The sequence below is a fragment of the Cyprinodon variegatus genome, unplaced genomic scaffold (assembly GCF_000732505.1).
Source record: "Cyprinodon variegatus isolate N-32 unplaced genomic scaffold, C_variegatus-1.0 Scaffold385, whole genome shotgun sequence".
NCBI classification, from domain to species: domain Eukaryota; kingdom Metazoa; phylum Chordata; class Actinopteri; order Cyprinodontiformes; family Cyprinodontidae; genus Cyprinodon; species Cyprinodon variegatus.
The window spans coordinates 566,979-584,323 of record NW_015150838.1 but is presented as its reverse complement, the minus strand read 5'-3'; the positions used below and the strand labels follow the sequence as shown (position 1 = coordinate 584,323).

The window sequence follows — 17,345 nt, the reverse complement described above, 5'->3', positions numbered from 1 at the left end:
TTATAGAAATGTTTCAAACAAATATTTAAAAGGCAAACGATAAACCGAAAAACAAACAAAATCGTTGTTTGCTTTTTCTTCGATACAATCAGCTAAAATTTGCAGATTGATGGAAGCAAACTTGGGTTTAATGTTGTGCATAGGAAAATAAAGCAGAAGACTGAATGATAGATTGATTACCTTTTGTAGAATAAAGAATGCGTTGTATTTTTTAGTTTCATTGGAGTTTTTGAATTAGAAAAAAAACAACACACAAAATGATACAAGGCAGGTCATCTGAATCTCAAAACTGTAGCTTCAGATTCAGGTAAATATGCAGATACTGTACAATTGTGTGGTAATAGTAGCAAATGAAATGTTAAATAAAATATGATGTTTATGGATAATATTGCCCAGATTGCTTCCACTATATTGCTTAAAGGGATATTGTTTAAAATAAAAACAGAATAGGACCAAGAAAAGAACCCTGATGGATACCAAAATACACTGTAGTAAGAGGCAAGGATTTTTTACTCAAATGTATATGTAAGAAGTGAAAATTCTGATTTTAGTTTAATAAAATTTCTATTTGTCTAGCTTTTAGATTAGAAGTCTGAAAATATAGCCTAGTTGATTACCCAGCTTGGATCAAATGGCAGCAATATTTGAGTGTTCAGCATTATTATGTATGCAAATATAATATTTGTTTATATTGCTACAAGAAAGCTCAGGTAAAATGTGTATTATTCTAAAATCCACCCTAAAGCAGAGCGCTGATAGACACCAAAATTCACTGTAGTAGGAGTGTAGAGTAAGATGTGTTATTTTATTTAACTGGAATGAGTTGAATCTGTTAGATAACTGGTTTGAACATGTCCAGAGGGCTACTTGATTCCAGTGACATGTTTAATATTGGTGCTTGATAAACACAGCTGCTTTAGATAATGTGTGAGTCGCTGACTTTTTGCTCTTAAGGTTAGATTTTGTATTGCAAAAGGAGAACATTCCTGACATAAATTCCTCTTCATGTAAGTCTGACTTTGTATGAGTTTATAAAGTCACTACTTAACTGAGCTGTTATGTGAAGAAGAATAATCTGTTTTTTGATCAATGAGATTAAAAAAGAAATAATTATAGGTTTGGTATAAATCTCTTCTGACTCATCTCTTGTTTCTGGCTTGTACACTTGAGACAGACTGTAAAATAGGAGTGACGGGAGGTCAGCCAAGTGCAGAGGGACTCATTGCTCACTGGTGGTATGTCTCAGTCTGCACTAAAAAATAAAATAAAAAATAAACCTACATGGATTGTTAGACTTTCCTCTGAAGAGGAAAAATCACTCCCCCACCACAGGACGTCCTGCTCTACAAATTACTTTGGCATGTCTCTGTTCTTATTTGACTATTAGAACATCTGGTCCAAACCAGGCACGTCCATCTAGATGCTTTAAGCAAAATATTTCCTCTAAGACCAGTAGGCAATTTTAATTTCATGGGGCTTCTGTCTGACTACCTGCCCTAATCACACATTATGGAGCAGGAACTCTCTCCGTTTACTTATCTGGACTCCCATGCTGGTTATTCCTGTTTCTCGGCTTATCGCAGCTTCATATAAGCTAAATTGGCCACCCATCATGTCCAGATGTTCATTTATTTTGCTTTTTTAGGAGGAGTCAGAGGCATTTTGCCCCCAAATCTCCAAAGGCTAATATATTTCAAATAAAAAGATGCCTGCAGCTGTAAGATGCTTGCTGTAACCTCGCAGTTGTAAGGGTGTGTGGCCAATTTTTTTTACCTTGTGGGGACAGTGTAAGGTCAATTCCCCAGTTTCTAAATAATACACAAACAGGTTGCTTAGAGTTTCTGTCACTCTCTGCCTCCCATTCTCAGACTTGTCTTTCATTTCTTGCAAAAGTCCAGAAGAATATCACAAAGCGAGTTTGAACAAGGTAAACATGTTGTCTGATGAAAAACTGTGGCTACACTTGGTCATCATTTTTCGTAACAGGACGGGAAGCCAAGGGAGATGGGCTGTATTTTCTACAAATGAAAAGGGAACTCCGCAGATTGTTTCCCGCATCTGAAGGGCGGTGTTTTGGGCTTTCCTGTTTGATTCAGTGACTCTTCAGTCACTCTACAGTAATGAGCAGTTTTTATTATGCAATGCTGCAGCATGTTTAGACATCGACGACTTGTGCCAAAAATATTCCCTGTCTCAGAGAACTCTGATTGTGAAACAGCTTACCTCATTTTCTGTCTTTTCCAACAGCTTCTGACATTTTTTTAATGTCTATACAACACTTTTTTGAATGTTTTTTTTCTCTCTGGCTAAGTTTTAGTAAAGCATTGCGGACTAGGTCTTAGTTTCTTTTAGACATGACAACAGAAGTCTGTGTGTTTTATGTACATCAACATTGCATCCAAGTCATTATTGTTGGATTTGTGCTTAGAGATGCTTGAATATTTCCATATTCTTCATTCTGATCTGAAGATATTTGTTGTTTCATGTGTCATTTTCTGCACTGCGTTCAAACACCCCCACAACATGATGCAGCCGCCTCTGTAGTTCATACTTTGTTAGTATCTTAGTGTGACAAGGGCACAGTTTAAGTCTCTAATGATTATATTCTTTGTCCTTGAGGGCATTTTCAAACTGGATTCAAGCATTTATGATGCTTTTGCATATCAGCTTTTTCCTCTCCTCACCCATAACTTGCTTCACTGTGGGTGAACCTCTTAAGCAATGCAGTCTCCAAGGTCCTTTACATTTTTGTAGGGTTAATCTGAATTTTTATCATCATCATCATCATCAACATAATTTATTTATGAAGTGCAGCATGGACAGCCATCTCAAGGACACCGTGAGACAGATAATCCTTGACTTTACAAATAGACTTGCAGAAGTTAAACTGGACTACTGCTCTAATCAGTTTAGTACATTTAAAATCAATGGCAAGGATGAACCAAAGAATCCAGACAGTCAACATACAGCATGTTAGATTAGCCATTCTCATACCATTTGTACTTGCATCATTATTTTAGCAGATGAAGCGTAAGCAATCAAAAAAAAGTTTCATTTTGACTTTTGTACAATGTTACACAAGTAGGTGGTGTTTGAGCTGCCGGCTTAAAATGCATCCATGGTTATGATTGACATTTTACTCCAAAGGTTTGAGGAACTTCTTAGAAGCCTACAGAGAATTGACATCATCATCTTGACTTTTCTAAGTTGTTTAACCCCCTGATTCCTGAATTGTATATATACATATATTGTTGCCTTTAATTAGGTGCCAAATTGGATTGGAATTTCTAAACTTTCTATTATTTACAAATAATACAAATGTAGGGATATTACAAATTTGAGAAATTTATATCAGTCAATGATAACATACATTGTGAGGGACAAGTTGTAACAGAAACAAGAGCTTGGCTAAGGTTCCTACAATAGATCCACATTGAATGTGTAATACCGGTAATTGGTTCTGGGGGAAAGCTCATGCGATCTTTGCTGTGTACCTAATTACGAAGGGTTTGTCACATATTTGCAACAATGAGGGGTTAGAATATTGTTATTTTACAGTGTGTAAACTTTAGAATTTAAAAAAATAAATAAAAATCTGATTTGTTATTCTGATATTAAGTAAACAATATTGTGCAGTCTTGCCTGATCTAGGAAAGAAAACAAATGACTGATTTAATATCAGACAAAGGTTAATTCTTCTTATTAATGCTGTATGTTTAGGTATTTTGTTTCATCTCAGCGCACCAGTTCAGCTTCTAATATTATCCGGTTTTAATGTTTTGTTGCCTGCGATAGACTGGTTACCTGTCCAGGCTGTACCCCGCCTCTTACCCATAGACATCTGGAGATAGGCACCAGCACCCCTCGTGACCCCGCTTGGGAAAAGTGTGATGGAAAATGGATAGATTGATAATGTTTTGTTGCTTACTAGAGACCCCATGATGAGTTAACTGGAAATACCCACCACCCCTCTCCTTACTCTGTTTGAGCCAACCCTATCCTCTCTTTTTAATGGCTGTTAATAGCAACCATCTCCAGGGGCCTTTGAACAAACAAAATAAACACAATTTCTGGGATTTTTCAGGCAGCATCCTGGAGGAATGCATCACACATATGTTACAGGGGCTAGAAGTGTTGGGTGCTTTCTAAGGTCAGAGCTGGATAGCTGCAGGTGGGAACCTAGGGATAGATGATGATGGGATTTTTTTCCCTCCCTGGTCTTATTTTTGTAATGTTGACCCCCTGTTGCTTTATCCATCTGTATTGCATTACTAAGTAGAAGGCAGGAATTACTAGCCTGACGTAGTCCTACTTAATTCTAGTCAGAATATGAGTCTGATACTGCTCCATAGAGCTGTGATTATGGGGCATGTTTCGAACGAACCAGGAAAAAAAATGCCTCTGCACTCAATTGGATAGACCTACAACCAATAAGAGCAAAGGAGTGCGTGACGTACGTTAAGCGACGCATAGTTGTTGTCAACAAAAATCAAAGCGTGCAGTTGCACGCCTAGAATAAGAAGATGAGCCTTGATCGCGTTTCTCTGTTCCTCTTTTAAAATTAATTTGCTGTCGATATCTTCTAGAACAGACCTAATAGCAGAATCTACTCACCTCAACTCTCCAGCGGCAGCCATTGTTGTTGTCACCCAAGCGCGCTTTGGTCACGTGGTTGATTACGTTACTGTTGATCATCTGTCCATCATCGTATAAAGCCCGCCCTGACAATTTGATTGGCCTGCCAGATATTGTGCGAGCATACTCGCGCTACTATTGAGCAATGCCAGACCGAACTTCCTGACCTCAAGCGTTGTGGGCGGGACTAAGTTTCGGAATGGCACCCAGGCTAAGGAATTACCTCAGTTTAAGAGGTGTCTATGTCTTTAAGATGTTCCCCATTTTTCAACTTTGTCATGTTAGACAAAACTGAGCAAGTTGGATTTTAAAAACTCTACTCAGTGTTTCCCAGATCTTATTTATTTAAGTATTCTAACATCAAATACATGTCAATGTGCTGAGGTAGGCTGCCTATGATAAGTATTAATATATCCAACTTCAATGTATTTTATTAGAATTTTATGTAAATCCTAATATATTCTCTGTCTGATCCTCATAAATAAAATACACTACAACCCTTTTTCAGATAGAGAAAGTTTATTTGAAGTTTTAAGCAGCGTTAGGTTCTAAAACACTATTCTAATGCCACACACCTGGCTTATATCAATAAAAGAAAACTTGGTGCCTGCTAAGGAGGAGGTCACAAAATCATTTGCATCAGGTGTGCTGCACCAACATCTTACAACACACAGGGTAGTGGTGCCCATGGACCAGGAGGGAGAACCCCTGATCTAAAAGATGCTGGTCAGAGTTGATGGGGAGATTCAGATACTGTTGCAAAATGTTTCACCTAGGTCATTTTTTCTACCTCACAAATTCTGAGTTGTGTTAAATAAAATAAAATACACTGAAATTTGGAGTACCGGTAGTAACAAGATAACATGGGAAAAAGCTCAAGCGGTAGTTATTCTTTATTAAGAGACTAATAAATCTATAATGTGGTTAAGACTGAGTGTTGAAACACCATGACAGCATATGAGAAAAAAAGCTCTCTCCCTCTACTTAGCCTTAGACAATAAAACAATGATGCTGTCATATTTAGATAGGAAGTGGATGTTTAGTACCACTGCCAATGCTGGCTCATTCTTAGCTCAACAGCTGTTCCAAGTAATATAAAAATACTTGGCAAGCATGCTTCAGTGAGTGTATTTGTAAATGGTTTTGTGTTTTTCAGGGTTTCCAGGTGCTTGTACATTCATATCAATCAGCTGCGGTTTTTGTTTGGTAGATGCTGTTAGGCAACTCAATTGTTTTAGCCTCCCCCAGAGAGGGTCATATTTGAAGGACAGACTTGATATGATTTTTCTTTTATTTTGGAGGTGGGGAGGTACAATGTCAGTCTGTCAGGGGTCTCACTAAGACAAAGGAAACAACATCTGGGGGAACTGCATAACACTTCCTCTCTTAGAAAGATCTCTCTACAAATTCTCCAGAGAGGGAATCAAACATCAGCGCCTCATTTAAAATGCAAGGTCTCTAGTAAATAAAAAAAGAAAGAAAAAAATCTACCTAAATTGTGCAAATGCTATATTTCCTTATGTCCGAGCAGCTGTACAACCCAGAACTCCATCTTATTCAACAACCTGCCCTGTCCTGTGCCAGAAACACACCCGCTGTGCTCCCAGTGGGCGACCATTTGTAGAAGCTGGGTCAAAACGACACAAAAGACAGAAAGCCACATGCATAGTGATGTGGTGATTCATAGGAATTTCCACTGGTGTTTCCCATTCCTTGAGTGAAAATAATTAACACACACCATTACATGGATACTGTCAATGCCAAGCTGTTACACTGACTCCTGGCTGTGTATTCTGTTTATTTGTCTGTGCAGGACATTTGGATAGGGATCCTAAAATTCTTCGATCTGAGAATCCATGGATCCTGCATAAGGACAACACGTTGAACCTCACCTGCAGGTATGCACAGCTACAAGCCAACAATTGTCTGTTTTACAGTTCCACAGTGTTGGATCCAAAGTCAGAAAAGCTACATTAGTATTGAGTTTTAACATAAATAATAGTTTACCAGAGTTAAGGGTGTCTGAATGAGCATTTTTGCTTTTTTGTTCAGTTATTAGATAGTGAATCTGTGTGGAAACTATCTCAGTATAGTTTGCACACGATGCACTGATTTCAAGAAAAGAGATTAACATCATAAACACTCGATAATTTATTGCAAAGAAAAGTAATTTATATAGCAAATTTTAGGTGCAAAATAATTCAAAGTGATGTGCATGAGAAAAAGGCATTTTATAATGTGATTAAATATTTAACCAACAGAATAAATAGGAATAAAGTAATTTTACATAAGATATGAAAAAAAATGATTAAATGAGTGATAAGAAAATGAATGGAAAGTTGGACTATCCTGTTATTAATTTCTGAATTAAACTGAATGAGACAGTTCTCATTCAGTTATGTGAATTTTATCGTTGTGAAATATGAAAAAAAGTTATCCATCTGGAAGATGCTTTATTTTCAGGGAACCTAAAATGTACACCTCCCTATAAAAGTATTGGTGGAATATATCATAAATATCAAAAATAAATGTCAGAATCAAAACACTTCAAATGTATGATTATATTTATCTAATCATCAATAGAATAATTGAATTATATTATATTACGGTACATTGACTTATAAGAATGACAAATATTCTATTAACAATACTTTAAAAATAGACTCTAAAAACTTAAGAGAACACCGAAAGGACTGAGGGTGAAACTTAAGACTGCATTGGTTTCTATTTTCTAAATATCTTTTGTACCTTTGAAACAATTGAAGAATTCAACAAAGGAACCTTACACTTAGCCAAGGACCTTATTGTTTTCCTCTCTGTGAACAAAGTGGGTTCTAAATGGTGGTTCTAAATCATCCTCTTCAAATTACTACTAAGATCTCTGCTAAGCATTTGTTTAACCTGGCTTCAAAATAGTTTTTCTAAGGAGTTGCTGGCTTTTTTCATCATGGTACATGTGCTTGATTTGTTGCCTGTTCTTTTCCTAATTGTTTTTCTAAAAGGTGGCATATTTTCAAGTAATATGAAGTTGAACTTATAAAATGATTTAAAAATGAAGAGTAAAGCAATCTAAGTGTAAATAAAGCTTTGAATATAAAATAAGTGTTGTTACACTTAATGCATTTTTGTGCCCTAACATCAGACCCAGAACTGTCTGTACTGTAATTACGCATACACAGCAAATACCTGAACCCCCAGTCGGCCTCAGCAGAAGGCCGCGCATACATAGCTGGGTTCTGTTGAAGGTTGCTTCCTGTTAAAAGGAAAGTGTTTTTCTCTCCACTGTCGCTGCATGCCTTCTAAATGTGAGGGATTGCTGAAGATCCTACAACACCATGCTAGCAAATGTCTACTGTCGGTCGCTATATGCTCATCTAGGAGGAGTTAATCCTATAAAGTCAATAATGAGTTGCACTCAGCTGACAACATCTTGTGAATTGGTGCGATAAACAAACTAAACATTGAAAAATCAGAAATTCAGCTTTTAAAGTAAAACAATAAAAAAAAAATGTATGGATCATAATTAGAGGAATGAAATGCAATAAATAGTTCAAGTCAGTCTAAAGGGAAGATTACTTTAGAAGGCCTTTGTCTTTAATCCTGTTAGTCCTTGTTCTTATAGTTCTTCAGCCCTGTACTTGGTGGAAGGGGGTCAGTAGCAATGTATCCTAGCCCTATTTTGAAGTGACATGGTCTGCATGGAGTCCTAGTCAGGGAGGGGACATCCTACAATCGCCGTGCTGTTTTGACCACCCAGGCAAAGTGCTTTTTTTCCTGTGTCACGCTGCTCTTGTACCACACAGTTGCATTTAGACACTGGATGTTCTCTATTAAGCTTTTTAAAAAGTTCACAAGCACTCTGGGGTACAGATCCTTTTCACCTTTTGAAGAAGACCAGACCTCTATTGAGCTGTTCTTACCAGGTTATTGTGCAAACATCCCTGGGTCAGTGCCGGATCTCCTTCGTCCACCCTAGTGGACTGAGGACACAGCACACCCCAATGCAAAGGACTAGAGAGGCAAGGGCCACTTCCCTATTCTTACCACTTTGGCCCTTTTGCCTGAAAAGTCTCTGACTGAGGAACACATGTAGGCGACAGTCCCGGGTTCAAGTATCAGCTTGTGCAATACCTATTACAGTGTTAAAAGATCAGCTGAACACCACAAGCAGAATTCTAACAGTATATTTGGTCTTGTGAATGTGACTTTTTTTTTATTTTTTATTTTACTTCTAATCAGATTGATACTTGAATTTGGATTTCTGCAGTCTGATGCTTTTCTTTCTGCTTTATTGCTATCATCATTACTGTTTTAAGAGATTGTTACACACTCCTTTTTATGTATGATATGTATGAATGTGCACATGTATATTCTAAAAGGCAACTTGAGATTAGCATAAGCTCAGAAAGAAGGCATATAAACAGTGAGCCGTGTTAACAGAACAAATTCTATCCTTAAAACAGCTATTTGACTGTAACAGTTGAAATTGGCTGTATTTATTAAATCAAAGACAGATACCCATAAATGGATAAATCTTCCTGCTGTTTTTGGCATAGCTTAGATTTATTATAGAAATAGAGTTAACTCATTTGTCCCTATTGGGCCCATTTTCACTGATACCCGACCTAGATTCAATATCAGGGCCTATGAAAATATTAATATTGGATTTATGCATTTTTAGAATAAATAGAATAGAATAGAAAATCCCTTTATTGTCCCACAATGGGGAAATTGTGGTGTTTACAGCAGCAAAAGATTACAGAAAAACACACAAACATGGACCTTAAAAAAGTGGACAAAAATAACAGAATGAGAAGGTTGAAAAACAACCAAATAAAATACGGTGCTGCACAGTGTTTTTACAATATAAATACTATGCATTTGGAAAGAATAAATAATCAATTGGAATTGGAAACAGTGATGGTTATAAAGTGTTACAGCTGCTGGGAGGAAGGATCTGTGATGATGCTCCCTGGTTCATTTAGGGTGCAGCAGTCTGTCAGTGAAGGAATGCTCCAGTTCAGCAACAGCTTCATGCATGGGGTGGTAGACATTATCCAACAGAGATGTTCGTTTCCTTAGGATACTTTTGTTTCCCACCTCCTGCACTGATTCCAGAGGGCATCCAATCACAGAGCTGGCCTTCCTGATCAGTTTATATAAAGTAAAAAGTATTGGAACTGCATTGTTTTTGTATATATTTTTTTATATATAAATTAGCTATTTATGCATGCAATATTCATTCAAAAAAATTAGAAATCGGGGAGGTGTTTAATCTTTTGTTACCATCATAGAGTTTACAGTTTAATATGTTATTTTATTACTTCTATTTAGTGCATAGCCTTCATACCAGAGGAAAAATAAACAACCACAATGAAGCAGGGACAGTGTTTGACAGGAACCAGGGATGGAGGTCCGAATTTATCAGTCCCTTGCTATTTCCTTTAGAGCTGGTGGGACTCAAGTGTGCTGCATTCACATTTATGAAGTATTCAGGGGATCGCATCATTTCTCAAGCTTGCAGAGAATGCTCACAAACTAGGGCCTATTGAATGTAACGTTTCCCTACAAGGCGACATGACAAGATGCTCAGGGGGTATATAGGGCTGCGTCATTTTCTGTCACTGGCTGAGAACTAGAGGTTGTTTGACCCAAAAGTTTCTGCAGGCGAAGGCAGTGGTATGCTAGACATGTTTGATGTTCCTCTGGGAAACTTTAATGAGAGTTTTAAAATGAGTTCTGCATGGAAAGAATGTGTTAGTTGAGCACATCTTTCAGGAGAATCAAGTTCCCATGTGAAAGTTCAAGGTATCTGGTGACTCAAGATTAACTCCAAATAAACTCTGGATGAACATCAGGGAAGAAATCTCCAAGGAGAGGTTGCAAGATTGCAATGGCGGTTTGCCAGCTGTGACACTTCAGCTAAAAATAGTTCTGAAATATGCAGTGTTTTTTGTACAGAGTCAATAAACAATATCTTGTCTAACACTCATCTCTCTCTTTTTCTCTTCATTTAGAGGTCAAGGAAAATTAAAATGGACACTTGCAAATCGATTAATCCCATCAGAGGGGGTTAAGGTGAAGAATTGTGACCACAGACAACATTCCTACTGCAGCAATCTCATAGTCACACACTTAAGGGCCAGCGACACAGGGACGTACTCCTGCAAATACTCCAAGGCAGACTCAAGCAGCTCTTCAGTCTATGTCTATGTAAAAGGTGAGGCAGAGGGAATTTTCCTCACAAAATAAAAGTAATTTTGTTCCTACCTACTGCTTACTCTACCTTTTACACAGTTTTAAAAATGAACAGTACAAAATATTTTGACTGGGTACTGTTTTTGCTCGAGGTTGTTTAAAAGTGAACAAAATATAGATTTGGAAGCAGGAAAGTTAGAAGAGAACTGAAACTATCAACAGAAACCAATGAGCTATTTGAGCAGGTTAGAAAGGGGAACAATGTGGGCAAATATATATCATGAATTTCATTAACTAAGACCATCATAAAACACTAGAATATCCATCTTTTTTTTATGTGACAGGATCAGACTAACAAAAAACTCAGACAAGCCATAGAGAAGCACCAGTCTGAAAGCCAACCATGAGGTCAAAGGTTAAACTAAATGAGCTACAAAGATTAGACACTAGAGGTTTAGTCAAAGTCGCAAACAGCTCATGATTAATGGTCTAAAGAAAGCAAATTAGAGGTAAAGTAATGGCAGCATCATGCTAGGTCAACAACTTTTAGATTTTTATTATAAAAGGTATGAGTAAAAGCAAAAATGTTCTTTTTCCATACAATACCACAGATTTGCCTTAAATAATTACAGTGATGCTGAACACACTAAGATCATTTTGATATTTAAATAACGATAAAAAAATCGCCTTTTCAGATCCCAGACTTTAGCTTTACTTGCAATCTTTAGCACAGTGTAGTTAAAGTATTATTTTACACTAGGAGCAAAAACATCTTACATGTTTAAAGGATCTGCTGCAGTTCTAGCAAAAAAAAAAAAAAAAAATGCTGTACATAGTTGTTATTCTATATTTCTTTTCACTCAGCACTTGGTAATCTGCAGGATCCTGCATAGCTTATTCCTCTGGGTTCCTTAAAGAAACAGAGAGACAGGGAGTAGTTTCTGCTGTGGTTACACTTGGAGGTTAAAGGGTGAGCCTGATTGCACAGGAAACTCTGGCCATTGACTGATTTCCTGCTCTAGCTACTGTTTTCCCAAGTCTTCCCTGAAGCATTGCATTACACCGGTCATAGCTCCTGTTCTCTTCAAGCAGGGACCCAACTGAAACTCTGAAGAAGTTCATGTAAATACAAAGTTCTCAGAATTTGGTCCAAGAAATGGTTAGCTTTAGAAACAAGCTTAATTTCCTTTCATGTTGCTCTGGGAATGTGGTTTCCAGTCTGCCTTGCCTGCCAGTCCTGTGTTTAGTCTGGCGACCTGTTTTCAAAGGCCCTCGGTTATTTATTAGATTATGATCCACACTTACTTCTCTGATAAAAGTTCCCTTATTACGCCAATAATGCTTGACCTCACACCAGTGTTTAAGTTCCCACAGTTGTAGTTTGATGCCTGGCTGGTCAGTAGGCGCTAAGCTGAAAAGTCCTCTTGGGCTTTGCGGCCTTATCTTAGTCTTGCCTTGACTTTGTCTTTATTTAGTTTCGGCCGTCCAGCTTGCCGGTCCTTGAAGCGTCATGGGAAGTTGCAGACAATCCCAACTGACACTGCGTAATTTATGGCTGGATAACATTTTCTAAATCAGCATGGGCTGATGCAAAAAAATTTAAATTAAAATTGCATAGTTAGTTCTCTGTAATCAAAACAGAAAGGCCTTAGTTGTTTCAAATAGTGAGAAATAAAAACACAAAACTGTTGATTATGATGGATATTTTGATGCTACAATATATGTGTTATTTTTATTGTGATAGATAACTTTCAGCCACATTTTAAAACAGACTGCAAGTAACCATCTGCTCTGCTTAAAAGATATGTGTCTTAGGAAAGCTGTAATCTTACTCTGAAACACTTTCCGCCATATTAAAAATTCCTTTCTCGCGTTACTCTTTATCGCGGTCCTTTTTTCTTCTTCTCCTCTTTTCTGTTGTTTTTTTCCTAGTTGTGTCCTTAATTCTTCTCTTTTCCTTTGTCCATCCTTCTTCCTCCACCTTCCCTCCTTTTTTCCCTCCCTACCTTTCCCTTCTCTTCTCTCCACTCTGTTATTTCCTTTTGACTTTCATGGCTCTGCATTTTTCATTTCCCATATGTAAATCCACCCCACTTTAAGAAAATTTCTAATACCAATTCCGATTGTATTTTGCTTGTATTAGTTACATTGAACCTGAAGGAATGGCAACCTTGGAAGGTTAAATCTAAAGTAGAGATATTACTTTATAAGTATAATTACATATGTGTTGTTTAGATATTTGAGCATTTTGTGTTTAATACAAATTTGTCATTTAAACCTCATGTTATGACGATAACAGAAACACTTACATTGAACCTTTTATATTTGATGCATGCAAGACACAGTATGTGTAACTGCACAAATATTTAAGAATGCTGTGATTTTTTTCCTCACATAACTTACTATTTAACAACCTGGCTTCAGGCAAACTCATCGACCTTGAAGTCTGTAGAGAGGCTGTACAAACAGACATAAAGATAATAGATAGAAAAGCTCATAAGGTATAAACACTTTAATATTTTAATAAAACAATGTTGAGTTGATAGAATATGATCATCAATCTAGCATTATCTTGCATCTCTAGCCTTCAGGTTAATGACAGGTACTTCAAATAGCTCTACTTGAACAGACGGCCTTGTGTACCTTTTGAATAGAGTACTTTTTCAAAACTCTTGTGGCTATAACAAAATACCAGAAATATTAAAAACATGTTGTTGCTGTTGTTCTCACACAATTTAAATCATAACTCTAATTATGGGATCCTTATATCCATTTTGCATTTTAATTAATTGTTCTGTGTAGTAATGGTTTGTTGTCATTGTGTTTTATGACTTCTCTATTCTTTTTAGGGACGCTATCTGACATGTTTCCTAGTTTTTTTGAAAGATTTTAACTGCTTTTGGAATTTGGAATACAAACATCTTGAGGATTTGTGCTGTATTGACATTTAGTGTATTTTTTTTCCCACTTAGACCCAGATCAGCCGTTTGTTGAACCCCAGAAGAATTTTTTGGTCCTGGATATTTACCGATATGAGACCCACCTTGTGGTACCATGCAGGACTACCTCACCAGATCTTAATGTACAATTGACAGCGGTAAGTTTGACCTGTAAGTCCACTTACATTTACGAAATAAATGAGGGCTGCAACTCGTGCTTATCTTGCTAATCGATTAAATTCAATGGAGTTTATTTATATAGCGCCAGTTCACAACACATATCATCCCACGGCACTTTACAGTTCACCAGATCATACAGTCAAACTGATTCAAAGTTTTCTATCTAAGGAAAACCAGTTGATTGCATCGACTCATTGACTCGAATGGAATTCCTCAGCATGCTTGTAGCGACAGTGGAGTGGAAAAATTCCCTTTTAACAGGAAGAAACCTACAGCAGAACCAGGCTCAGTTTGAGCGGCCAACTGTAAAAGGCGGCCCCATCCAGGAAACACACAGCCAGGCAGATGAGCTCAGGTCCAGCTCCCATGTCAGAGGATGAAGAGAGCACATCCAGCCAGTCACAGTCAGAGAAACAGGACTACACTGAAAGACAGGCCAGCTCGAACATCTATAAACAAAGGCGTCCCTAGCAGCAGCACAGCTGATATTTCTCTCCAGGATGATGTCACAGCCAAACAGGAACAGACGAGGCAAAGCTACTATGAGAAAAAGCAGAGAGAGCATAACGTTAGATATTGAACTAACAGATTCTGCAGAGTGGGAGAATAGAGATAGAATGAAGCAGATTGATCTGTTGATTATGTTTTACATTAATCAATTAATATTCCGATAGCAAATGGCTCCTTAAAGAAGATGTTTTACAAAAATTTATCCTGGTGAAACTCAAAAACGTTTGCACTTGAGGAGTTCTGGATAGAGCATATTGATGGACGAAACCTTTTTTTTTAATCTCAAATGCTAAATATTTCTTTATTTTTTACAATTTTGGTATAATTACTGCTATAATTTGATTGCAGTGTCAGCTAAAGGCATGTTTTAGAGTCTATGCTCTAGTTAATGATGAATTGATTACTAAATTAGCAGACGATTATTTCAATAATTAATTAATCACGTTTAATCTGCTGAGTTTTTTCAGCCCTATATAATAATAGATTAATTTCTCCATAAGCATTCATATAACATTTGTGAACAGAACATTAGAAACAAGCAGCAATTATAGAAACAATTAATTCAGCAATTTCAATCCTTATTCATCACCTGTAAAGGAAAATGATACATCCTGGGGCAAAGATTGTCTTACTGGTTCCCACACCCTTTGCATGGTTAGACGCTCAGACATGGAGTGGAGGACAGTGAGTTGTATAAAGGAAGCTCCGCTACGGTAAACAGAGCCATGTTGTCTGCTTCCTGTGTAGGCAGGAAGGTGCTCCAGGAGCTCTCTTCACAGGAATAGACCCTTGGACTAAATTTAGCCACACATCTTGTATAACCATAGAGACACACCTAAAGATATTCATTATTTCTGTTTATCACATAGGAATCAAATGGCACAGATTGTACAAACTTCCTGTTTTTAATATATCACTTTTCCTTCCTTCCTGCCCTTCTCACTTCCTTCTCATCCCTTACCTATCGTCCCAACCTCTCGTCTTCTGTCTTGGGAGTAAACAGGAGCAGGCACGTACATTCTTTCTAGACCGTGTAGTGTTATTATGTGCTCCGTTTGCATGAATAATTGCACAGGTCATGCTCAGCATAGACAGTAATACTTAATTAGGCGCTCACTCTAGCAGATGTTAGTCCTCAGGTGAACCCACTAAAGCATGAGTTACATCCTAAATTAAGTTGAAAGCTTTAGCCAGTGATGCTTAATAAACATTGCATAGGTTATTTAAAATTAATTTTGTTGGCTTTATCACTGCAGAGCCCAAAACTCTCGGGTGACATCGAAGAAAAGAAGGAATGGGATCCCAAAGTGGGGTTTAGGATTCCCTATGGTCCCTATACCATACACACATATCTCATATGTAAAACCCAGGTCAATGGTCAACAGTATATTTCCTACTATGTTCCTCGGAGACCAGGTGAGTTCAAATCTTAATGCAAAAGTTTTCGACAAACGCAATGTTTTTTTAATACTTACAAGCAGATGTGCCGCTACTCTCTAGGTACGGGTCTAAAAAATGTGAAAATCACACCTAAGCGTGTCAAAGTGTTGGTTGGCGATACACTCACCCTGAATTGTAGGGGGCAGGCAAGCCTTAATGGAAAAATACAATTCTCCTGGGATTTTCCTAATCATAAAGTAAGAGGGACTAGGTTCTTTTAAAAGGACAGTTACACAATAATGGTGTTTATGCTGATTTGCTTTTGTACATTTTTTTCTTTCCCAGGAAAATCGACAGAACCAAACAACCACACCCACACGGACACTTACTGATGTTGTGACAATGAGCCAGACTTTGGTGTTAAAAAACATAACCATGAAAGATAGTGGGGAGTATCTCTGCAAAACTAGTCTTGAAGGCTTAGAGCACGTGAATGCTTCAGCAAGGGTGACAGTCTATGGTGAGCATAATATCACGAAGGGTCTCCTATGATTATATGAGCATAATTTGAATTTTATATTTTAGAGTGGACTTCTGTTTTTTTTTTCATAATTTGTCTTCTGTTGCAGAGCATCCCTTTATCAACTTGACTCATAAGCAGAACCACAGAGGCTTAGTGATTGTCGCGGAAGGTACAAAGAAGATTGTGCTGGAGCCCAAAGTCAACGCGTTGCCTCCAACAGACGTGATTGAATGGTAGGCTAGAGCTTGAAGTAACAGACTGAGTTAAGCACTTCTGGATGGATGCAGCTAAGGACAGGGGGATCCAGAAAACCTATTTGAGGCAAAAAAAGATGTCAAACTACTGCAGAAGCTCATCTTTCAACTGCATCATGACTATTATAACCAATCCAAACCGAGCTTGAGCTGATTTTGTAAAGCAGAATAGACAAAAACTTCAGAGAAAGTAATGCAAAGCAATGTGAATGATACTCCAAAAGTCTCTAGATATAATAATAGCAAGAAGTGTGTTTGCCTAGCATTAACATGTCACATTTCAAGACCTTTGTTTATTATTTATGTTTTTAAATTTTATTTTTAACAATTTGTGTCAGCCTAACACATAAGATCCTACTGAATATGTAAATATGTAACTTATTAAGTGTACAAACCATTTGAGTATGAATACCTTATTTATTTGATCATCATGATAACTGACTACTAATTGCAACTATTGTCAATTTAACTGTCAGTTGTTTTGCTGTAGATTACTAGATAATATATTTTCTAATTTAGAATGTTTGTTGGGGCTCCCTAACTTTCTGCAATTTTTTTTTTTACATAGATTGAAGATTTATAAAAGGCATGAAAGACATAATGACACAATATTTATTTATTTATTTTTTTATCTAGTGTTTCTTATTTTTCTATCATCATGATTTTTCCCTTTTGTAAACAAGATTAGCCCCACTTAAAAAAAAGAATAAAAAAAAAAAAAAAAAA

At 37.1% G+C, this 17,345-nt stretch overlaps 1 protein-coding gene across 2 annotated transcripts in view; it reads left to right on the top strand.

The window, feature by feature from the left end:
* LOC107092557 (vascular endothelial growth factor receptor kdr-like) overlaps positions 1-17,345 on the top strand; it is a 59,529-nt gene that overhangs the window by 1,950 nt on the left and 40,234 nt on the right. For both annotated transcript variants that reach the window (XM_015387096.1, XM_015387097.1), the window contains exons 2-8: positions 6,449-6,533; positions 10,653-10,855; positions 13,806-13,930; positions 15,719-15,878; positions 15,963-16,099; positions 16,188-16,362; positions 16,472-16,598. In XM_015387096.1, coding sequence (XP_015242582.1) covers positions 6,449-6,533; positions 10,653-10,855; positions 13,806-13,930; positions 15,719-15,878; positions 15,963-16,099; positions 16,188-16,362; positions 16,472-16,598 — 1,012 coding nt within the window. The remainder of the gene's footprint in view (positions 1-6,448; positions 6,534-10,652; positions 10,856-13,805; positions 13,931-15,718; positions 15,879-15,962; positions 16,100-16,187; positions 16,363-16,471; positions 16,599-17,345) is intronic.